This window comes from Myotis nattereri (assembly GCF_964212035.1).
Source record: "Myotis nattereri genome assembly, chromosome: 8".
Classification (NCBI taxonomy): Eukaryota; Metazoa; Chordata; class Mammalia; order Chiroptera; family Vespertilionidae; genus Myotis; species Myotis nattereri.
The window spans coordinates 20,557,847-20,582,396 of NC_138083.1; the positions used below are offsets into that span (position 1 = coordinate 20,557,847).

The 24,550-nt window shown below is 42.3% G+C and overlaps 1 protein-coding gene across 4 annotated transcripts in view; it reads right to left on the bottom strand.

The window, feature by feature from the left end:
* MACROD2 (mono-ADP ribosylhydrolase 2) overlaps nt 1-24,550 on the bottom strand; it is a 1,902,899-nt gene that overhangs the window by 145,813 nt on the left and 1,732,536 nt on the right. Inside the window, exon 12 of one of the 4 annotated variants that reach the window (XM_081097755.1) lies at nt 5,570-8,216. The exons of the other annotated variants lie outside the window; for them this stretch is intronic. Coding sequence (XP_080953881.1) covers nt 8,185-8,216 — 32 coding nt within the window. The 3' untranslated portion in view covers nt 5,570-8,184. Of the gene's footprint in view, nt 1-5,569; nt 8,217-24,550 lie in introns of those variants that run through there. 4 annotated transcript variants of the gene reach the window in all.

A 24,550-nucleotide genomic window follows, 5' to 3' on the forward strand; every position in this document is an offset into this window, starting at 1 on the left:
GTGGTATCTTTGAAGACAGGGGGTGGCCAATGGGACTGGAGTGTAGATGGTAAGTGCCACGAGGTCGAGCTAAATAAGAAATATCCAGAGAAAGGGAGTAGGATGAATTTGGGGAAGAGGGACTATTCCACAGGTTGGGAAACAAGACCCAGGTGAAAGTGAGCATTATGTTTGGTGACTCTCTGTGATTAAGCACTGCTGGAGTCCTGACAGCAAAGGGAGTGGAGCTAGGAGAGAAGCCAGATAAAGAACAAGTGGTGGTATTACAAAGGGCTTTGTACCCTTTGGTAAGAAGGGAGACACTTCCATGAAGAGACTGGGGAGCCATGGAAGAGTTCTCTCTCGCATGGATGCTTTGGGGGGTATGAACTCGGCAGGATGGGGGCAGGATGGGCAGAGATAAGTGACCCATGTGATTAAAATACTTCAGACAAGAGATAGAAGGGAAGTCTGAGATAAAGATGGCAAGTGAAGAAAGAGAGAACTGGATGGATTGAGATGATATTCAAGGAATAAAATCAACTGGCTTTGGTGAGTGGTTGGATGGGTGTGTGCAGGATGTGGAGTGATGCCAGCTTCTATTGCAAAAGCTCTAAATTCTCCAATTTAACACCCATCACAACTTCATAGTGCAGGTATGACAACCATTACACTTTATAGGTGAAGAAGTGATGTCCAGATAGTTTAAATAACCCTTCCAAAGACCTCAGTCATCTGCCTCCAAAATAATATTTGTTAATCACCATGGTGTAATTCTACCTAGAATTATAGAAACATGCAGCCTAGGAAAACTGGAAGTTGGGGAGCGATTACCAAATCTGGGAACATAGGGGACATGTTGGTTTAAGGCACCCAGTAGAGATACACAGTAAATACATTTCGATGCATAGGAAGGGAAGCAAGTACATGGAGAGGAAAAATAGCCCAGTAGAAATCCTTCCAAAATAATACTTAGTGGGGGAGGGTGGGTGGGTGGGAAGAGATAAAAAAAACAACTTGTATTCATATATGCATAACCCAAGGACACAGACAATAGGGTGCTGAAGGCCTGGGGTGGGTGATGGGGGTGGGCTAGAAGGAGTCAATGGGGGAAAAAGGGAACATATATAATACTTTCAACAATAAAGATTTAATTAAAATAAATATATATAATGCATTTCATTTTCAAAATTGAAAAAAACAATCTAGAAATTTGTATGAGATTTTTTTTAAAAAAAGTGAAGTGTGCTAATAATGATACTTTAAAAAAAGTTATGTGCTCAGAGGGTTTTGCTCAGTGGATAAAGTGTTGGCCTATGGACTAAATGATTCCAGGCTCAATTCTGGTCAAGGGCACATGCCTGGGTAGCAGTCTGGATCCCTAGTAGGGGGTGTTCAGGAGGCAGCCAGTCAATGTTTCTCTCTCATCATTGATGTTTCTATCTCTCTCTCCCTCTCCCTTCCTCTCTGAAAAAAAAAATATATATATATGTATATTAGTTATGTTATTTGCTAAAATTTCGACTTAGCTTTCTTTTATTTTGTGACTTTCTCTGGGTTGTATGTTTTGACTGATGGTCTGAAATAGTTGCTTCCAATATCTGTTGTCTGTCACAAATAAGAAAATACCCTACTGCAAGCCTTCTTGGCCAGCCTAAGCAAAAGGAGAACTCTAGCCTCCTTCATCCCATTTCTGCATATATCCTGTGACTTCCAGACCCATTGCATTTCCACCTTCTCCTACATGTGTTTAATATCTGCATGATTTCTTTCCCATCAAGCTGTGTTTTAATAAGACATTGGCTATCATTTTCAATTTAGTGTAAATTACTTTTATTTAATGATTTACCCATCACCTCTCCCAAGACTACTATAACACTCTAATTATCTAGTATCCCTACTTATAACACTAGTTCTATAATTACATGCTGAGCATCAAGACCCCTGGTATTGCATTTAAATACTCCCAAATTTCTATTAGGCATATTTAAAAAAGTTGTTGGGTTCATACTTCCCTTTGAACTGTATTTGTGTGTGTGTGTGTGTGTGTGTGTACATACATATTTCAAAGGGAAGTATGGATCATCTCTTTTAGATGATAATCACATTCTTAATAACCACCTGAAACAATTAGTCAAAGAACTTGGAAAATATTGCCTAAGGTGGCTGACGTTATTTTAGACAAATCAATGTAAGTATCGGAAGCCACATCAAAAGACAAATAGAAACATCTGTTTCTTCTCTCTTGGTGGCAGAGTAGGCCACAGACAAGTGTGGCCAGTATGTACGATGCTATAGACATAAAACAACACGTGAATTCCTAGCTGCACAGTATTTTGGTCCACGCTTTGTGCTTTCTGCCAAGCTGGTCAGTTTGCAGAAGTCAGCCCTTACCTAATGCACCTTTTAGAAAACTCTAAAGGAATTCCGGCTGTCTCCTCTTCACATGTTTGTATTTTACCAAGCATAGAAATGGAAGTCAGTCTGCCTAGTGGACATAGATGACATTGGCCCATCTCCTCTCCTGGTTCTAGGGACAGCCGTGTAGTATGTAGAGCCCTTCCCACTTAAACTAGTGAAGCCCCATGATGAGGCAGTGAGTTCAGCAGAGAGCAATAGATGAAATCAGCCCAGTGGTGGAGGGATGAGGGCGCACAAGCAACAGGGAAGACCACAGGAGAATACTCGCACCGCTATAGCGTGAGAAAGGTTTTCAGGACTGTCTATCTTCTTGGCAGTTTGCTTATGGGAATAAATTACTCTGTCTCCCCTAGTTCTCATTACAAATGTCAGATGATCCCAGACATGGCGGAACCAATTTCCCTGTCTCACCCCAGAAGATCTATGGTTCTAGAATGTCAAAAAGGCCTTGAGTTTTTCATATTTATGCTGTGAATATTTTCTTCAGAAAACCCCGAAATAGCAGCATTGTAATGAATGCTGTCTTGTGACTACAAACGTCAATAAAAAACATGTCAGGTTAGAGAAAACATGTTTCTGATCACAGGGCAATGTTTGGACAAATAATCAAATATGTGCTATACCTCTTGAACCATTCAAATGAGTGGCAAGTGAATAATTTCCTCAACAACTAGCTATTACACTTATGAACAGAATAATTTACAAGAACAAATAATTGCAGGAAGAAAAATTATGTATTCAAAATATGAAAGATGGTCCTGCAAAGTCTGTCATATTAAAGCTAATTAAAATATGATTTTGGTCAGTTTTTAATGACGCTAATAATGAGTTCTACTAGTACAAATAAGTTTAATAGGGTTAAACAAAGATTTAAACCTGCAGTTATTATGATTAAAAAGCAAAAATATATACCAGATGTATTACCCCTTTGAATAACTTATTTTATCCATAGTGCAAACTCCCCACTTATGCAAGAGTTTGCCATGTTTTCATTTATGGTTTTCACGTAGGCCTTTGAGGTAGCAATTTTGTAGTTTGGGCATAGTAGCAAAATAAGAAACTGGCACTACCTATCTGGGATATCCGAAACATTAAATATGAACAGCTTTTAATTCCTCCTTTCAGTTTTCATTTTGCCTCGTCTTGAATAAATTCATTAATCATGTACATATTAACATTATCTTTCATTGTCTTGTAAGCTAAATAATATATTTGTACTAATGCTCTGGTAAAATGAAAATGTAGATATTTTAAAAGAATTCCATCTGAGGATTTTGATTCCTGTTGCTGATGAAGACATGGGATGCTTGTGTGTGTGTGTGTGTGTGTGTGTGTGTGCGCGCACGCGCATTCACTGTTGTTTGTAAAGCATGCTGATATTAGAGAAGGCAGTGCAAACACAAAAAGTCATGGTATAAGAGGGGATTATTTTTCCCCATTAAAAGCCAAATCTGACATAAATTCCCTAAACATCACCACTGTCTTAGAAAGCCTTTCTGGTGCCAATATTTAGTGAGCAATGAGGAGTACTTACCGGCAGTCCATACACTCTTCACTCTGCTTGTTGGAGAAGGTTATTGTTATTCATGTGATGGATAGAAATGCAAAATGAGTTCTCAGAGAGACCATAACCCTGCAGGTCCATAATTCTTCTCTGACAGTAGCATATTAGTCATTTTAGTGACTTAATTTTTGAACCTGTTTCTGTCTCCCTGAGGAATGAGAGAAATCCTATGCAAAATGCATCCAACCTGTAAAGAAAGGACTCTCCGCTCTTTACCTCAAGTGAGACCTGGGAAGGAGACTCTGTTTATCATGCCTGGGCAATATGGAGAAGCACTTCTAAGTATTTCCCAACGACACAATGAGCATCTTTCTATAATTATTACAGAGAAGAGGCCAGCAAATTCCAGCCCACAGCCCTGCTTTTGTAGAAATGGTTTTTACATTTTTAAAGGGTTGTAATAAAAACAAAGAAAAATATGCAACAAAGGCCATATGTGGCCTGTGAAGCCAAAAATATTTCCCTTCTGGTCCTTTACAGACCTGTGCTGACTCCTCTTGTAGGGCAACCTGATGAAATAGCGGTGAGATGACAGCCTACAAGACCATACATCTGAATGCCTTCTTGAGGGGAAGTTATCCTTGTGGCTTAGAGATTAGCTTGATCCACTATTAAGATAACCTTCAACCACCTCCTGTCCACCAATGACATCCCTTTCTTCAAGGCAGTAGAGTCCTGACTCTGACATGTGTTCACTTATTTCAAGACTTCAGATGGTATTGAAAAGGATTTTGGTCTTAAACATGAGCTTAAGTCAAAAGAGGATTTCATATTTGAGGGGAGGGGCAAAGAATATAAGGCCAGAAGCACAGTCAAAATGGAAGAAAGTCTTAGGATAGAAAACTAGAAAATGGAATTAGGTTGATTTTAAAATATGCCTACAAAATTTTAGATACTCCTCCCTTTAAGAGGTGGTATAATTTGCTTCCCCTGAGGGGGTACTGGGTTTAGGGACTTGCTTCTAATGAAAAGAATTTGGCAGAGATGATGATATGTGATATGTTATGGTCAAGGTGATATGTCACTTTGAGATTAGGATATCAAAGGTTGCCACTTCTGTCTTGAATGTGCTCTCATTCTCTTGGTCCCTTGCTCTGGAGGAAGCCAGCTGCTATGTCAGCAGGCCCCAGATCAGCCTACAGAGAGGCCCACATGGTAAACAGCTGAGTTCTCTGGCCAATAAGCAGCAAGAAAGTTCCCAGAGCCCTGACTGCGTTGGCTCAGTGGATAGAGAGTCGGCCTGCTGACTGAAGGGTCCCAGGTTCGATTCCGGTCAAGGGCATGTACCTTGGTTGAGGGCACATCCCCAGAAGGAGGTGTGCAGGAGGCAGCTGATCGATGTTTCTCTCTCATCGATGTTTCTAACTCTCTATCCCTCTCCCTTCCTCTCTGTAAAAAATCAATAAAATATATATTAAAAAAAAAAAGTTCTCAGAGCCAGCCTCCCTCAAGAGACAGTGTGGGAAGGGCGTGGGGAGTGTGGGGACAATGAGCTAAGTAGACACTACAAGTATTAGACTTATCCCACCTTCAAGCAGGAATGAAGGACCACCATGGGTTGAGTCAATTCTCATGTATTTATGTTTTTTTTTTCTTTTTGCAGTCTGCTTTTATCTGCATAGATTGCAGCTCTTCATGATCCAGCCCAGTCTATCAAATCCTTCCTATTGTGTGGAAACTGATTTTTGAATTTCTAAGTTCAGAACAGTATGTTGTTGTTGTTTTTCCCCAGAAATCCAATATTGCCTACAGAGAGTCATTCTCAAGCTATTGAAGGCGTTCACTCCAGCACTCTTCTTTCTCTGTCTCCCCTCCCCACTTACCTCCTTTTTCTGCTACTTCACCTGTCCTTCTTCTACCCATGTTACCCTGCCCTGTGCATTTCAGGGTGTCACTGGCAGAGGACAAGCTCCTCCCTCCAACCCCATACCCTTAGCTCAAAGAGCCATGGAGGTGAAATGTCATTCCTCCTGATCTGATCCAGTCCTCTCATGGGTACAAAGGGAAAACTGAAATTGCTGTAAGAAGATTCCCTGGCATCAAAATGGTAAAGGTTGGTTTGGTCACTTTGGTTTTCCACATACTGAGCACATACTATTGTGATACAATGAGAAATATAGATTCAGTCTGTGACCTCAGTCCCTGGCATAGAGCTCTTAAAACCCCTGCAATTTTCTGAGTAACAGGAGCATCTTTTGTTGTACATAATAAGCATTTTAAAACCATAATTGAGTTTATGCTGATGGGCGACATTTGATGGGCTCCAAGACAGCTTCAGGATAGAGGCTGGTTGCCAGAGGACTCAACCATGTTATTAGAGGGTTGGTACTTTCAGCCCCAGCCCTGACCTCTGGGGATAACAAAGGGGCTGGAGATTGAGTTTAATCACTAATGAGCAATAATCTAATCATCTGTGTAAGGGAATCTTCATAAACCCCCGAAATAATAGGGTTTGAAGACCTTCTAGGTTGGTAAACACTTTCTTGTGTGGTTCTCAACCTTCTGGCCCTTTAAATACAGTTCCTCATGTTGTGACCCAACCATAAAATTATTTTCGTTGCTACTTCATAACTGTAATGTTGCTACTGTTATGAATCATAATGTAAATATCTGATATGCAGGATGGTCTTAGGCGACCCCTGTAAAAGGGTCGTTCTACCGCCAAAGGGGTCATGACCCACAGGTTGAGAACCGCTGTGCTAGAGAGTATTACTCCAACTCCATAGAAGCTACTGCTTTTGAGACCTTTTGGACCCTATGTACATCTTTATTGGCTGGTCATTTGCATCCTTTATAATATTCTTTATAATAAACGGTTAATAGTAGGTAAACTGTTTTCCCTGAGTTCTGTGAGCTGTTCTAGAAAATTATAAAACTCCAGGAGGGGGGTATGAGGACCCCTTTACTGTACAGACAGTCAGTCAAAAGTATGGGTGGCCTGGACTTACAGCTGGCATCTGAAGTGGAAGTAGTCCTGTGGGACCCAGCCCGTAACCTGTGGGGTTTGACACTAACTCTAAGTAGAACAAAGGGGCTGAAGATTGACCCTTTGTTGTACCCAACTCTGGGTAGTTGGCGTCAGAATTAAATTATAGGACACTCAGTTGTTGAAGCTGGAGTTGGAGAATTGCTGGTGTGAGGAAAAAACCCACACATTTGGTGACAGAAGTGTTGTGAGTAGAAAGAGATCCTGGTAATAATAGTACTAGGTACTGTGCTAAGTGCTTTCTCTATACGAGCTGTGTCAATCCTCACTCGACATCTTTGCTCTACCTTTTTAGATAAGGCAATTGAGGCTTCCAAGTAAGTGATGTACCCAAATTCCCACTGAGCAAGTGAGAATGTAGACTCAGTCTGACTATCCTAAAATGATGTCCCACTTCCTTGGCAGCACCCTAACAAAGCCATCACTGGTTAGCATCGGCCAGAAATGATCTTCACCTCCCAAAGATCTGTGTTCATAAGGAAAACAGAAGTGACTCTGGGGGTAGATTTAGCTGTTGTCAGATAACCACAGCTCTAACATTCTGGGGGCTATTCTCTGCCCAAGAAAAGAAAGGTTTCAAAACCTAAATTGTACACAAGGCAGGCAATCCTAGGAAAGGAAGGGGATTAATAGGCTTCTTGTAACTGTAACTACCACATTCTGCTTTCAGGAGCAATGCTTTATTACACGTTCACTGCTCTCTTAGTCCCTACAGGACTCTTTCAACAATGATTTATCTTAATTGAACATTCCCTCCCCCCTTACACCCCCAGGAAAGCAAGCAGTACACTTCATTCAAGAGAAATGACTTGCAGTCATGGCAAATTCTCTTTGTTTGTTCACTTATTCATTTGTTCATTTATTTGGCCGCCTAAAATATTTACTGAGTGCCGGGTATTAAAAATGCCATTTCTCTAAAATACTATAAGCCCTTCCACTTTTAGAGGTAAATGTATGTGAGACTTTATGACTGCATTTGTGCTCAGTATATTTTTTATCACACACTGTCTGCTTTGACCATAGTTGAAGTTTCATAGTAAAAGTCTGTTACCTTGGCAATGAAAAAGTGGCCAACTGCCAGTAATAATTGACAGTTTTTCAACATAAAGAGCAAAGAGTGTTCTATAAACTAGAAAAGACACAAACAAACAAGTGCATTCCAAACTTATATATGTTGTAATTTTCAGGAAGCTGGGCTTTTTATTTTTTTCTTGGCTGAAACTTCACTGTTAGCTCATAAGGGTTTATGATTCTTTTTGCTGGAACCTGTTGAAGAAATAATGGCAGACTTACTGAAGGTTTAGCAACAGATAGATGGCCTGGGGTCTTTCTACTCAGAGGAAAACAAAATTATAAATCTCTTTAGGGAAAGAATACCCATGTCAGGGAAAACATAATTTATCCATAGTTTTTCTGTTATACTGGCAAAACTTCCTTGGCCTGGATGTGACTTAGGTAGACCAACTTGCTTTTCAATTCTGCACTCAGGCTATCTAAAAAGGTATTGTGTTTTGGGGATTTTCTTCCTATGCAGGGGAAAAACAGATATTTATCACCTAGAAGAAGTAATAATAATAATAATTAAATAATAATAATAATAATAATGAAATAAAAATAATCACAATAATGCCTATAATTTTTGAGTGCCTAGTATATATGTACATGTCAGACTTTAGGCTTGTTCTTATATACTAGAAGCCCGGTGCATGAAATTCGTGCACGGGAGCGGGGGGTGTCCCTCAGCCCGGCCTGCACCCTCTCACAATTCAGGGCCACTGGTTCCTAACTTCTCGCCTGCCTGCCTGCCTCATTGCCCCTGACCACCCACCTGCCTGCCTGATTGTCCCTAACTGCTTGCCTGCCTGCCTGATCACCCTTAACCGCTCTGCCCCTGCCCCTGCTGCAGTGACTTCATCCAGAAGTACGTCCAGAATGATGTCCGGAAGGTTGTTCGGCTGCCCGGTCTAATTAATATATTACACTTTTATTATTATAGATATTTTACTTCTAATGCTTGCCCAAACCTGGAAAGTAAGAATCACTAGTTCTATTTTACAGAGGATAAAACTGAGGCTGAGAGGGACTTAAGGACGTCTACAGACCAGGAAGTGGCCGGACTGGGATTCAAACCTGGATCTGGCTGCTACTGTCGCCTGTGCCCTTTCTGCCATGATGCACTGCACGGTGCCCCTCCTACTGGCTTTAGACCAGGAAAACTTTCCCAAATTATTGTATAAAGTACTCAAGTCAAATAATTAAATTTTAGGAAGAATTCTGTTTGAATTAGAATCTAATTAAATCCTCAGGCATACATTTATTGTGACATCATCACAATCTTTTGTTTCAGAACTTTGTTTGCAATCCCTGTCCCAAAAAGCATCCTCTTTGCACACCAGTACCCTCCCCTGAAGGCAGCTTTTGGTACTTAAGAGACACAATGCTTAATCGTGTTTCACAGATGACTAACTTCTGTTGTCAATGAGCTAGGCTACTTCGAAACTGTCCTTACGAAACTTTGTACTTGGATATCTAGCACTGTATACAGTATCAATATATAAACTGAAAAGTAAAACTTCAGGGTTCAGCCTCCTAAGATCAAATCAGATCTTAAACTCATAACTTGCTTTTCACAATGTTTTTAAGACCGCTTTTTCTAAAATGCATCGTGCCCTGACCAATGTGGCTCAGTTGGTTGGAGCATCATCCTGTGCACTGAAGGGCTGTGGATTCTATTCCCAGTTGGGGCACATACTCAGGTTGTTGGTTTGCTTCCCAGTCGGGGCATGTGCAGGAGGCAACCAAGATGTTTCTTTCTCACATTGATGTTTCTCCTTCTCTCTCTCTCCCTCCCCCCCACCCCCTTTCTTCTTCTCCCTTCCTCTCTCGCTCTAGAACAGTGGTTCTCAACCTGTGGGTCGCGACCCCTTTGGCGGTTGAACAACCCTTTCACAGGGGTCACCTAAGACCATCCTGCATATCAGATATTTACATTACGATTCATAACAGTAGAAACATTACAGTTATGAAGTAGCAACGAAAATAATTTTATGGTTGGGTCACAACATGAGGAACTGTATTTAAAGGGCCAGAAGGTTGAGAACCACTGCTCTAGAATCAATGAAGAACATGTTCTCGGGTGAGGATAAATAACTTATAATAAAAAAAACAAAAAACATATAATAAAATTCATCCTGAGGAAACCTTAACCTGGCCAAACAACACTGAAGGATACTAGTTATCGAAACATGGAGCTGGTAAAGTAAGATTAGAAAGCTAAGCAGATGATGAGGTCCAACTTGCCCTAATTTAAAGAGTGGTAGATAAGGAAATAGGCAGCAGCTGAACACCAAGAGGGAAGCAATTCCCTGTGGCTGCTAATATATACACACCAGGCTCCCAAAGACAAAGGATTTTCCAGTGTAAACAGAAGCTCAAATTTCGCCTTTGCCTGGGGCTGCCATTTAAAAGGAAGCCACCCATAAACACAACTTTTGATGTTCTTTGACCCACCCTCAAACAACCTGGAAATGTCAATGACATTTTTAAAAGTGAACACGCAAATTTTACAAGTCTAATTCCGCACTGCCTCCCGATGCTCGCTCTCTTAGACTAGCAGCACTATTGACTTTCTCTAAGTCTCATTCTTATTAGTTACAGGATCTCTTTCCGCAAGTCTGTTTCCTATGGGCACATTCCAGTCACCAGTGACAATCACAACATGCCTTTCTTTTTTATGCCTTTAATTCCTCCTCTGATGTTTTATCGATTCTCCCAGCACATTGATTTTGAAAAGGGGAGTCCTTATGACTGATTCAATTCTAGCTCCAAGTCTATATACGTGTATGTATATATACTCTTAAAGACCTAGCCTCCTCTCTGTCCCCCTCATAATAAACAACCCCAGAGGCACTAGAAGTCAGTAGCCTCACCTCTGGCAGGCTAAAGACAACATCTTGACCTAAGTTATGTTTCAGCTCCTGAGCCCTAAGTTGGAACAACCCTCTGCTACTTTCCCATGAAACCAGACAGAGGAACCAGAAAGGACTTCAGAGCTGCCCTCATGACCTGAAGAAGTTGTTCGTTACCCTTACCTTACCTTTGACCAATCAGCTCCCAGCCTGGCCCAGAAACCCTAATCCATGGTGTCTTGTGATTTTGTCCTATATAATTATACCTTCCTGTTCTCCTGGATGGCATCATTCATAATAAAATAACCAATAGTTCTCCACTGCAATTCTTGGTGTCTAGTGTTTGGTTCTGCTAGTGCCGGGTCAACGAACTCTTTTGTTCTGCAACAATTTTCATTTTATATCCCTTCCTATTCACTTTCACTTGCCCCTGCTTCTTTCCCATCTTTGGTATTTATCTCTGGTGGAGTAGACCTTATTTATAGCTTCTCTCCACACCTGCAGTGCTCAAGGTGGGACTTTTGAATAGTATCAATGGTTCCTTGAAAATTCCTTTTGATCTGTCATAATGAAGTAACAATAGAAAGGGGGGAATTAGTAACAATGTATATTATTAGCCATAACATTGCATCCTCGTAACTGTCATTATCTCTCTAAGTTAGAAAGCAAGGGCACAATAATTCATTAATCAGTAGTATTTACTGATAATGAGCTATAGTAGAAATGTTCACTGACCATTCTTCCCATTGACAGTTCTGTTTTTTTCCTAGCAAGCCATTCCACCCCAACTCTTGGTCCATGAGTTTTAAGCATAGTTGACCGGCTCTCTCCCCAACCCTTTTAATCCCAGAGTTTTCATGTGACTAGATCTAGTCAGAGCATTGCATGTCCCTAGAGCAGGGATTGGCTCAGGGGTAGACATTTTACCCAAGACTGGCCAGACAGGGGCAATGAAACTCAATTCCAGATCTTTTGTTAGAACTGTTGAGAAAAAAAGCACATTATTTTACTGGGTTGATGAGAGGACAGCTGGTGGCAACCTTTGACCCAGTAAGAAAAGAGTCTAATCTGGAGCCAAACACAGAGGAAGGGAGAGCCCAGAGATGAGGAGGAAGAGCCAGTCCTAACGCTATTATTTGTTTCTCTGATGTAGCATTGCCTGGACTTTTTAGAGTTTTGCTTAACCAGTTTGATTTGGCTTTCAGTCCTTAAATCTGAGAGTTTTGCTCTACACAAACTTCATGGTGGATTGCTTGCGGTTTCCATACTTGCTGTGTGAAAATTTTAAATATTACTAATTTAAAAATATCAATAGACTGGTTTGGGCAATGTCATTTATTATGCTCATCACTTAAAGCCTCAGCCATGTTGAGCTCTGTTGTGCCTATTGAGCATATCATTGCACGTGAAAATACTTTCCAAAGAGAATTTTGTAGACAATTCTGGGATTGCTTTTTAGTTTATATCCCACTTCTTCAATATCTCTCATCCTTTGAATTTAGTGCTTATATTGTAACTATGACTTAATATTACCAATATCTGGTTGAAAGATAACATCAGAATGGATGATATCTGATAATGAGCCTGGGCAAAAACTACATATCACCAGAAATTCCACATTCCCCCTTTCCCACGATTCCCTTATATAGTCTGGCTGAGGTATCTGAGATGATAAGATGATTTTTAAGGACAGGAGTCTGCCATCGTCTCAGGTTGCTAGCACCTGAATAAACCTCTTTCTTTATTCATCATATCTGTCTCATGAGTATTGGCTTTCATAGCAGCAGGCAGCAGGCCTGCGGGTCATTTCCCTGGTTGCACTATGTCCTTTTCTACCATCAAAACTGTCTCTTAGAGAAATAGAACAGTGCCAATTTGACTTGGCTACAGTAAAATACCCATTTCCTATTATGCCTCTGATGGCACACATTCAAAATGAAATTTCCATGCACAAAAGAAGAATAACTCTTGAAATAATGCTTGGTGCCATCAAGAACTTGATTTAGTGGAGCTGCATAGACAGCAGAGTATGACTGCTGAGCAAAAGCAACAAAATTTGGTCAGCAAATATTGAAAGAGAGTGATTTTAAACAGGAAACAAATAGTGAGTATAAGATGGCATAACTGTATTTCAACCTTTCACAGAACCAGGGGCTTTGGAAGAGACCTCATGATCACGTAGATTAAACATTAATTTGACAGAGTTAGAGACTTGCTTTTATCAATCAGCATAGAGAGGAATCCAGAGTTTTGTTCCCCCCAACTATACCTACTGTTCATCTCCCTAATCCTGAGTCCTAAACCCCATGATTATATAAAATAGATTCACAGACTTCCATACTCACATCTTCTTGTCTCTATTTGCTTTTCATTTAGCATTCTCCAGTATTTTCTTCAGAAACTCATTCCATAAGATTTTAACAACACACACACACACACACACACACACACACGTAAAGTGGATACTAGAACAGACTGTGTTTTCAAAAAATGGCTACAATACATATCCCATTTCACATATTTTAAAAATAATGTGACATTTACACTCTTCATCAAGAGATGCAATTTATATGTTCTCCCCTTAAATCTGGGAGACCTTGTTAATTCTTTCAACTGATAGAATATGGTCAAAATGACACTGCATGACTATCCAGTCTAGACCACGGAAAGTGAGGTGGGTTGTAACTGGCTGTTGCTCTTGCTCCTAAGATATGCACCTTGGGAGTTCTGAGTCAACGTGTAAGAAGTCAGACTTCAGACTTCCCCAAGCCCCTCATGCAGGTAGGCCACATGGAGAGACCACATCTAGCTAGAGAGATGCATGAGGAGCCCTGGTTATTCCAGTTTTCAATTGTTTGTCTTCTCAGCCTTAGACTCAGACAGGTGAGTAAAAACCTGTGGGTCGCGACCCCTTTGGGGGTCGAACGACCCTTTCACAGGGGTCGCCTAAGGCCATCGGAAAACACATATATCATTACATATTGTTTTTGTGATTAATCACTATGCTTTAATTATGTTCAATTTGTAACAATGAAAATACATCCTGCATATCAGATACTTACATTACGATTCATAACAGTAACAAAATTACAGTTATGAAGTAGAAACAAAAATAATTTTATGGTTGGGGGTCACCACAACATGAGGAACTGTATTAAAAGGTCGCGGCATTAGGAAGGTTGAGAACCACTGATCTAGATGATTCCACCTCCCAATTTCTAAGCTACTCTAGCTGATGCTGATTGGAGTAGAAACAGCTATCCTGCCTGATCCTACCCAGCTTGAAGAAATAAAAGCTATCATTATTTTAAGTAAATACATATTAGAGTATTTGCTATGCAGCCATAATACTTGGTAGAGACAACATTCCCTCTTGCCAGTGAACAACACTAACCTGTGGGGAGACAATATTCAAGAGCCTGTCTGTCAGGGTAAGTGGGTGTTAGTAAAACTAAGAGAAACTTTGGCATTCAGGGCCCAAGATCCCATGGCTTAATATCCAAATGCAAATCCATGCAAAGCTAATGAAAATGCAACAGGAAGGGAAGAAATAAGAGACATGAAGAAAATCAAACTCTCAGCACCAAGGTACATTTTAAAGAGTAAACACTGTTGCTAAGAAAGGAATAAAGGAAGAGCAAGATTACAACGAGGAAAAAGAAAAGATTAAAGATAGGATGTGGCCGAAACCGGTTTGGCTCAGTGGATAGAGCGTCGGCCTGCGGACTGAGGGGTCCCAGGTTCGATTCCGGTCAAGGGCATGTACCTGGGTTGCGGGCATATCCCCAGTAGGAGATGTGCAGGAGGCAGCTGATCAATGTTTCTCTCTCATCGATGTTTCTAACTCTCTATCTCTCTCCCTTCCTCTCTGTAAAAAATCAATAAAATATATATTAAAAAAAAAATAAAGATAGGATGTGATTGAAATGACACTGTGAGTTGGAGGCTGGGTTAGAGAAGGTGACAGGAATTCCATCTGGAAAGAGACCAGCCATAGTCCCAGCAGGAGGCAGAGGGTGTGAGGAGTTTTGAAGGGATATTTTAAAAGCTGCATGAGGAACTGAGACATGTAATAAAGGACAGTGGAGCTCCCCAGGGCCAGCAGTGGAGGGGAGTCATTGTTACTCCTGGGCTTGAGAGGAAATGAGTGCTTAACTGGAACCAAGCAATAGCTAGAGATGGGGAGAGCCACCTACAAGTGATGGGGCCTTGGATGGTGGAGCACAGTTATTACTTGTACCCTGGCAGCAAGGTACAAGAATAAATGCCCTGAGTGATTTTCCTCCAACCCTCCATCCTCCTGCAATCACTTTCCATTGGTCTAGCCCAGTGGTTGGCTAACTGCTGCCCCTTGAGTGTGGCTCTTACACAAAATACCACGTGCGGGTGCGCATGTACAGTGCGATTGAAACTTCGTGGCCACACTCAAGGGGCCAAAGAGCCGCATGAGGCTCGCGAGCCACAGTTTGCTGACCACTGGTCTAGCACATGCCCACCAATATGGGGCTAACAGTTGTTCTTGGCAGGACAGAACAAAACATAAACCCTCCGAAAGGCCACTATCCTATCTAATAAAAGAGAAACATGGTAATTAGCGTACGACCGCTACTCTTCCCATTGGCTAATCAGGGCAATATGCAAATTAACTGCCAGCCAAGATGGCGGCCGGCAGCCAGGCAGCTTAAAGCGAACATGAGGCTTGCTTGCTTCAGTGATGGAGGACTCCAACGTTCCCCGCCTGCCTTGCCGGCCTCTGAGCTGCAAATCTAAGCAACTATGTTACAAATATAGAAGCTAAACAAAACCCCAGAAACCTAATTTAGTCCGCCAGGCTTCAGCCAGCAGGATCGCAACATTGTTTCAAATATGGAAGGTAAATAAAGGCCAGAAGCCTGCTTTCAGCAGCCGAGGCCTAACAGCTGGAGCCAAGCCTCAAAGCTAAAGCTGGCCCAGAATAAAGAAAAAAAGGAGCGGTTGGGAGCTTCAGTTACCCGCCAGCCTGAAAACAGCCCTCAGCCCCTCACCCAGGCTGGCCAGGCACCCCAGTGGGGACCCCCACCCTGAAGGGTGTGTGACCAGCTGCAAACAGCCATCATCCTCTTACCCAGGCTGGCCAGGCACCCCAGTGGGGATCCCCACCCTGATCCAGGACACCCTTCAGGGCAAACCAGCTGGCCCCACCCATGCACCAGGCCTCTATCCTGTATAGTAAAAGGGTAATATGCCTCCCAGCACCGGGATCAGCAGAGCCGAGAGGCCTCCCAGCACCGGGATCAGTGTGACAGGGAGCAGCGGCCAAACCCCCTGATAGCCCAGCGGCTTTGTGTGTGACAGGGGGCGGGGCCACAACATCCCTATCCATCCTGCTCTGTTCCTGACAGGGGAAGGTGCCCCAACCCCCTGATCAGCCCTGCTCTGTGCCTGATAGTGGGGAGCTCCCCAACCCCCTGATCGCCCTGTGGCTCTGTGTGTGACAGGGTGCGGCACCCCAACCCCCTGATCGGCCCTGCTCTGTGTGTGATGGGGTAGAGCCATAACCTCCCCATCAGCCCTGCCCTGAGTGTGAGAGTGGCAGCATCCCAACCCCCTGACCCGCCCAGCTCTGTGGGTGATAGAGGGCAGCGCCCCAACCCCCATCCCATGGGCCTGCTCTGTGTGTGATGGGGTAGAGCCATAACCCCCCCATTGGCCCTGCCCTGAGTGTGACAGTGGTGGTGCCCCAATCCCCTGATCAGCCCTGCTCTGTGGGTGACAGGGGGCAGCGCTCCAACCCCCTGATGGGCCCTGCTCTGTGCGTGACAGGTGGCAGCGCCCCAACCCCCTGATTGGCCCTGCTCTGTGCGTGACATGGTACGGAGCCCCAACCCCCTGATGGGCCCTGCTCTGTGCGTGACAGGGGGCAGCGCCCCAACCCCCTGATGGGCCCTACTCTGTGCGTGACAGGGGGTGGTGCCGCAACCTCCCCATCGACCCTGCCTTGAGTGTGACAGGGGTGGGTGCTCCAACCCCCCAATCGGCCCTACCCTGAGCATGACTGAGGGTGGCATCGCAACCTCCCAATCTGCCCTGCTCTGTGCATGACAGGGGCGTCACCCCAACTCCCCAATTGGCCTTGCTCTGAGCCCGACCAGGGGCTGCACCTAGGGATTGGGCCTGCCCTCTGCCACCCGGGAGCAGGCCTAAGTCAGCAGGTTGTTATCTCCCGAGGGGTTCCAGACTCTGGGAGGGCACAGGCTGGGCTGAGGGAACTCCCTCTCCCCCCCCGCCCCCCAAGTGCACAAATTTTTGTGCTCTGGGCCTCTAGTATATAATATTTATGGTATTAAAATTTCATGATAGGTGGAGAGAATTAGGACATAATGCCTAAAATAGCTTTTTTAGAGAGCACGATAATGAAAATCGTTGGAAAAGCATTGGCTAACCAAACCCATGCTCAAAGGTGAAGGAGTCTAGTCCATGTTTGCCCTTGGAGATGAGCACACAGGGCTTACTAAAATTCTTCCTGATCGCTACCCTTCAGGTCTCTGAGTCTATGCATAGGAACAGATGGTGGTTACAATGGTTAATCCAGAGAAACCATTTACCCAGCAGAATAACTAATGAGTAGATTTAGCAAAATGATTGTCTATAATTGCAGCAAACCTTGCCATCAGTGTAAAAATTACCATTATCTTGGGTACATTTTAATATTTACAAGAACTGAGTAATATACACCTACATAATTCAAGGTGTATATTAATCCTTTGCTAATTGGTTAATTTGGTAAACAAGCAAAATTTGACAGCAGGGCTGAATTAACACTTTTAGAAATCCTAAACACCAAATAGATTTTGGTGCTCGTCCCTATCAGAATAAAATAATATTCTATTTTTTTTTTACTTGGTCAGTCTTCCACATGCTTTAAAAGAAGGCTTTTCTTCAAATTATCTGATTGTAATCTGGATAATTAATTAAAGCTAATTATTTCTCACCCAGCTGGTGTGGCTCGATTCCTGATCAGGGCACATGCCCAGGTTGCAGGCTCAATCCCAGTGGGGACCATGCAGGAGGCATCCCCTTGATGATTTCCTCTCTCATTGATGTATCACTCTCTCTCTCTCTCCCTTCCTCTTTCTCTAAAATTAAATAAAAAATATTTTTTAAAAGCTGATCTTTTCTCATTTATTTTGGGTGGCTCCTCTTTCTTGATATCCCAAAGTGTATGTTCTAGCCTCTATATTGGGAGTTCAGCAAGCTTTGACCAGTAGCAGTGGTGATGTGTATCTTCTGACCTTGCAGCTCCATTTTATGAAGTGCATTCTTGCCAGGACTTGTTAAGTAGAAAATGTCCCGGTAAAATTTGCTGCCAGGGCCATGTTTTGTGATTTTAACATACAGAGCATCACTTTGTGCTTCATATTCAGGTCATACAAGGAGTGCTGTGTCACTTTGATGGTGAAAACGCCATATGTCTGCCTGGCACCCTGTAAACAAAGTCAAAACATGTCTGCTTGTTTCTCATAGTCCTTACTAACATAGCCTCTCCCATATCTACATTGAACTACTATTTCTCTGACACGTGGGCAAAACTCTATTTCCTGTGTGCCCACAACTCTTGGGTCTCATGCCTTTTTCTAGCCAGCCTAATAGTCCTTTCCTCCTGCAGATTCCCTGCTCTGTGGGAAAGCCCTGGGACTGTGGTACAAATTTAAAGGCCCAGTCTCTACCCTCCTTTGATGAATGTGTGCCTCAGGGTTCTTTCTAAACACTCCAGGCGATTCAGAAATCAAAAATCCAAAGTTTGAGAAACCAAATTATTTTGGGTTTAAAACCCGAAGTTTGAGAATGCCTGGCCTGTGGTCAGGTATCACACTACCTTATTTTTAGATCTGACTCTCAGAATTCCTAGCCATGTGACTTTGGGCAAGTTCTCCACTTCTCTATGCCTCAGTTTCCTCATCTGTAAAGTGGGGATATTAGAGTGCATGCTCAATAGCATTGTTATAAAAATTAAATGAGTTAATAAATGTGTTGTGCTTAGAATAATGTCTGGCACAGAATAGGGGCATAATAAACGTTACCTAAATGGCCCCTTAGGTGCCTAGAAGTGTTAATGTTGCCCTGTAAAGAGCCTAACCAATACAAGCAGGAAAGTTATTTTCAGGTTGAGAGAACCTGTGATGCTGGACCAGATTCTCAGGAAACAGGATTGCTTTAACCTGTGATCCTCAACCTTCACTCCACATTAGGTTCACCCAAGGTCCTTAAGAAAATACTGTTGTCTGGGTTCTGCAGTCAGAGATTGGACTTCACTAGTCTGGAGGTGGGACCAATGAAATAGGCATTTTTGCTCCTCAGATGGTTCTAATGTGCAGTCTGATCAATACTGGCTTAGGCAGTTGATCAACAATTTTTGTTTGTTTTTTGTTTTTTTAGTATCATGACCTCCAATTATCTCCTACTTTTTGAAATGCTTGTTAGTAATTAGCCACTAGCTGTAACCATGCTGGACTATACTCTGGAAAATTTAACCAAAATAAACAATTGATTTTCTTGGCTACAGTTGCAATGGAAGGTCTGCAGGAAGACCATTCTGGCAATTAGAGGACTTCATCAAGAAGCCTGGATCTTGCCCAGCCAGTGTGGCTCAGAGGTTGAATGTTGACCTATGAACCAGGAGGTCACAGTTCAATTCCTGGTCAGGGCACATGCCCAGGCTGTGGGCTCAATCCCCAGTAGCTGATGTGCAGGAGGCAGCCAATGGATGATTCTCTCTCATCATTGATGTTTCTATCTCCTTCTTACTTCCTCTCTCTGAAACTAAAAAAAAAAAAAAAACAGAAAAAAAAAAGAAGGTTGGATCTTGCCAGCTGGGTCTTCAGATAAAATCATCAAAATAATCTGGTCATTCTATTTCATTTTTTATTTTATTTTTATTTTTTTAAAATATATTTTATTGATTTTTTACAGAGAGGAAGGGAGAGGGACAGACAGTTAGAAACATCCATGAGAGAGAAACATCGATCAGCTGCCACCTGCACACCCCCTACTGCACAACCAAGGTACATGCCCTTGACTGGAATCAAACCTGGGACCTTTCAGTCTGCAGGCCGATGCTCTATCCACTGAGCCAAACTGGTTAGGGCTGGTCATTCTATTTTAGAAAATGTTTCTCAAATTGTGTTCCACACACTTAGCACCCAGATCTAGTTTGTCAGTACTGTTCTCCACTAAATAGAATCAAAATTTCCTGAAGAAATGATTGACGTTGGGGCAGGAAAGATATAAAGTGAACTTGGGCATCTAGTTAGCCAAAAAGCAAGGAGGTGCTCAAAAACTGATAATGGCATATCAAAAGGACACAAACCAACCACACTGAGAAAATCCTATAACTGATAATCCACTGAGCAGAATAGAAAACTATGAGTCATGATGATATAAATAAGTAGATAAATAAATGGAAAGATCAATGCAGAATGGGATATTTACATAGTTTAACTTACCTCCTGCAAGAGATACATAAACTATAAATGGTGCAAAGAGCATCTGGACAGAGAGGAGCCTTTCACACACATGTTAAGGGAACATGGCCAGTAATGTGAACTGAAGTGACGGGTACCTCACCGCATGCCATGAGAAGAACACAAATCAGTTCTGTAAAGTTTCATAACCTAAATTTAGTCATGAAAAATCATCAGACAGACCCAAATTGAAAACATTTTCAATATAATTGGCCTATGATCTTCAAGAGTATCAAGGTCATTGAAGTCAAACAAAGGCCAAGGAACTCTTTCAAACTGGAGGAGAGTAGAGACAGGACAACAAATGAAATATGTGATTTTGAACTGGAACTGTTAGTTATAAAGGACATTATTGGGAAAAGGGGTGAAACCAATGGGGTCTGACAATTTAGATGATGCTATGTATCAATGCTTATTTTCTGATCTTGCTCATGTGAGAGGACTGGCCATGTTTGTGGAAAATACACAGTGAAGTACAGTGGGGCCTTGACTTAGGAGTATCCTGACTAACAAGTTTTTTGAGATACCAGCTATCTCTCGGCTGACTTTTTGCATTGAGCTGACAGAGTAATTTGAGTTAACGAGCTCCTTAAGTCAAGGCCCCACTGTATCTGGGGGCTGAGGACACCAGATCTGCAGCTTAATCCCAGTGTTCTAGAAGAAAACAGTTCTTGTTACTGCACTTGCAAATTTCCTATAAGTTTGCAATTTTTTAAAATAAGAAGAAACAAGTACACTGTACATTAAAAATGGTGCTCCAAAGAGGCATTGCATCTAGTTAAAATTCAGCTTTCTGGTTTGGTTGAGGGCTGGGACTGGGGCGGGAATTCACATTTTTAGCATTCACTGTAAGTGGCAGCTTTGGACTGAAGGAATAAGCAGTTTTCTGGAGAGGAACAGTTTGCAAGCATTCATCCGGCACTCGGCAACACTGCCCCATTTTCACCCCAAATCCCAGCGCCAGCCTCCCCATCCCTCCACCCTTTCTTCCCAAAACTTGTATTTACTTTGCTTATGCCAGCAGCAGAGATTGTTAGAGAACAGCAGGGAATTCTCAGGGTGGAGAACTGAGAAATGATTCAAGTGGATCAGCTAGCATTTTTGTCCAAGGAGAATAGAGTTCCCTGGTTTTCTGTGTATCAGTCCTCAAGTAGGGCAATCCCTGGAGGTAAAGTCATTTCCTAAGTCGCCCTGATGGCTCCAGAGTGACAGGGGTTCAGCAGAAACAGGCCCGCTGGAGCAAGGCATCAGGAGAGCGTGGCAGGCGTCCAGGTAATTCTAGCATCAGTGGACCATTTTAGGACTCTCTCTGGTATAATAGGAAAGCAAAACTTTGTTATACTAGAAGATTGAAATTTTGAAATATAATGGCAAAATCCTAGTGTGAAAATCCAATATTGTTCAAATAGCAATACTTCTCCTAAAAGATAAAACAAAACAAAATCTGTCTCTGCTGAAAAGTTTGTATTTAATATTTTAAGCTGTCAAGTGTCCTATCAGCATGGTGCTGCATTGAGGAAAAAATAAATAACTCTAATGGTTTATCACTGTCAACCCAGGTTTTCAGCAAAACAAGGACAAACACACGTGAGTGATGCATTCTTTATCTCCAATCGAAACAGACAAATGGTTAAACACACATAGCCCGAATTACTCATCAGCACCTATAAGATTTAAAGAAAGATACTTAAAAAATGACTACTAAACGCCCCACTGTACATGCCATGCTCTTTTAACTGCTCTTTTCTTTTGTTATTTTTAGGAGCTAACTTACGATCACCTTTCCTGTGAGTCCTCTGGACAATTTTAGAAGATTTTTAAAAGAAGTTCCCCCATCTGTGTATTGAGAGAGTTGCCCAGATACTCTCAGAGCCTATTTGACTATTGAAACCCATGATTCAGAGCTTTTGAATTAAGAATGGAAATATTTACTGGGCATGAAGGGAAGAGCTCATAAAGAATCAATTTTCATGAATTTGATGATTATGTAGAATTACATAATTTGATATCTAGAGGGGACCTCAGGAACATTGAGTGAAGGATTTGATCATGTGCCTAAGAGATGAAAATAGAATTCAGTGTCCTGGTCCTAGTTCAGGGCCTTCCGCACTACTTTATACCTTTATTTTCCTTTTCATTTCTTTCCCCTTCTGTGCTGCGCCAGCATGGCCATGGGTGAACCTGAATGGGGGTGGTGAAGAATTAGAAAAGGTTGCGGGCACATCCCCTTAGGAGGTGTGCAGGAGGCAGCTGATCGATTTTTCTTTCTCCTTGATGTTTCTAACTCTCTATCCCTCTCCCTTCCTCTCTGTAAAAAATCAATAAAATATATTTTTTAAAAAAGACAGACAAGAGAATAAAGCTGGGGCTAGGTAGGATGCTATCCTCTGATTAGAGAGACAGTGCCATGGCCTGCAAGCTGAGTCTTTATTTTATAGCCAGATTCCATGAGGCAAAGTAAGGGTGTGGTCAAGATGTTTACAACATTCTCTCGGGTTTCAAATCTACTCAATTACATGCAGCTGATCAAGCTTTGTTTACTTGTTGCACCTCCCACAGCCTATATCACTTAGCCATGTGGGACCACAGGTTTGGACCATAAGGTTAAGCTTACAACTATAGGCTTGAACCTGTCCAAACACTGTAGCCACTCTCCACACACTTCCCTTCCTACATCCCTTCTTTTCTTCCTACTTTCCTTCCTTCCTGCCTTTCCTCTCTTCCTCCTGGGCTTAGCAATCATAAATGACAACAATGCCTTGACCATCCATTGACTGGGAAATTGCTTATTGGAAATAAACACATATCAACAATATTATACACCTCTTGTGGAGAGGAGAACATACTGGAATCCATAGTATCTAGATCATCCTTTACAATAAAAGCCTAGGTGGTATCATGCCCTCATGTGACATCACAAGATGGCCACCACAAGATAACCGCCACAAGATAACTGCCACAAATGGCCAGCAGGGGAGGGCAGTTGGGGGCCATCAGGCCAGCAGGGGAGCAGTTAGGTATCAATCAGGCTGGCAGGGGAGTGGTTAGGGGGCGATCAGGCTTGCAGGCAGAAGCGGTTAGGGGCAATGAGGCAGGCAGGCAGGCAAGCGGTTAGGAGCCAGCAGTCCAGGATTGTGAAAGAAATGACCAACTGCTGGCAGTCTCCCTAGGGGTCCCAGATTGGAGAGGGTGCAGGCCGGGCTGAGGAACTTCCCCCCCTCCCCCAGCATGAATTTCATGCACTGAGCCTCTAGTTTAAAATAATCTTTCTCTGAGTTATCTTTGCTAACACTCCTGTGTTTTCTCTCTTTTGTTGTTATTTATTAGAATGGTTATGCCTGAATATTTTGCTTTATTGGAAATTTAGCCTTAGGATGGGCTAATATGGCCTTCCTGGGGTGGGTTGAGAAAGGAGTAACTATGCAGATATGCTGGAGGATAGCAATGGGAATAATTCTTTTCCTCAGAAAGTTTGAATTAAGTACAAGCAGGGTACAACTTCTACTCTAGATTCAATAGTTGAAAAGATGATAAACAGACTCATCCTTGACTCCTCTCTTTCAGTGCCACATCCAATGTCAGTGAACTCTGCTGACTTTCTCTTTAAAACAGTGGTTCTCAACCTTGGCTGCACATTAGAATCACCTGGGAATTTTCATAAAATCCTGTTTTCTGGGCCTCATCCTCTGGAAATTCTGTTTCTTTGTTACTAATGATGAGGCCCAGAAATCAGGATTTTACAAAGATTCCCAGGTGATTCTAATGTGCAGTCAAGGTTGAGAACCACTGCTTTAAAACATATCCAGAATCAGACTAATCCTAACTCTTTTCCTTCACTGCTTCTTGGGATAAGCCATGAGTATTTCTTACTTCTGTTTCTCCTTAGCTCCTTACAGTACAATTTCAGCACAATGACCAGAAGATTCCTTTTAAAATGTAAGATCAGCCCTAGCCAGTTTAACTCAGTGGATAGAGCATTGGGCTGAGGATCAAAGGGTCCTGGGTTTGAGTCCGGTCAAGGGCACATACTTCAGTTGCAGGCTCCTCCTCCACCTGGGCATGTGCAGGATATATCTCTCTGTCTTTCCCTCTCTTTTCTACTCTCTCTAAAAATCAATGGAAAAATATCCTCAGGTGAAGGTTAAAATATAAAATAAGATGTAAGATCATGCCCCTTTTCTGCTTAAAATGT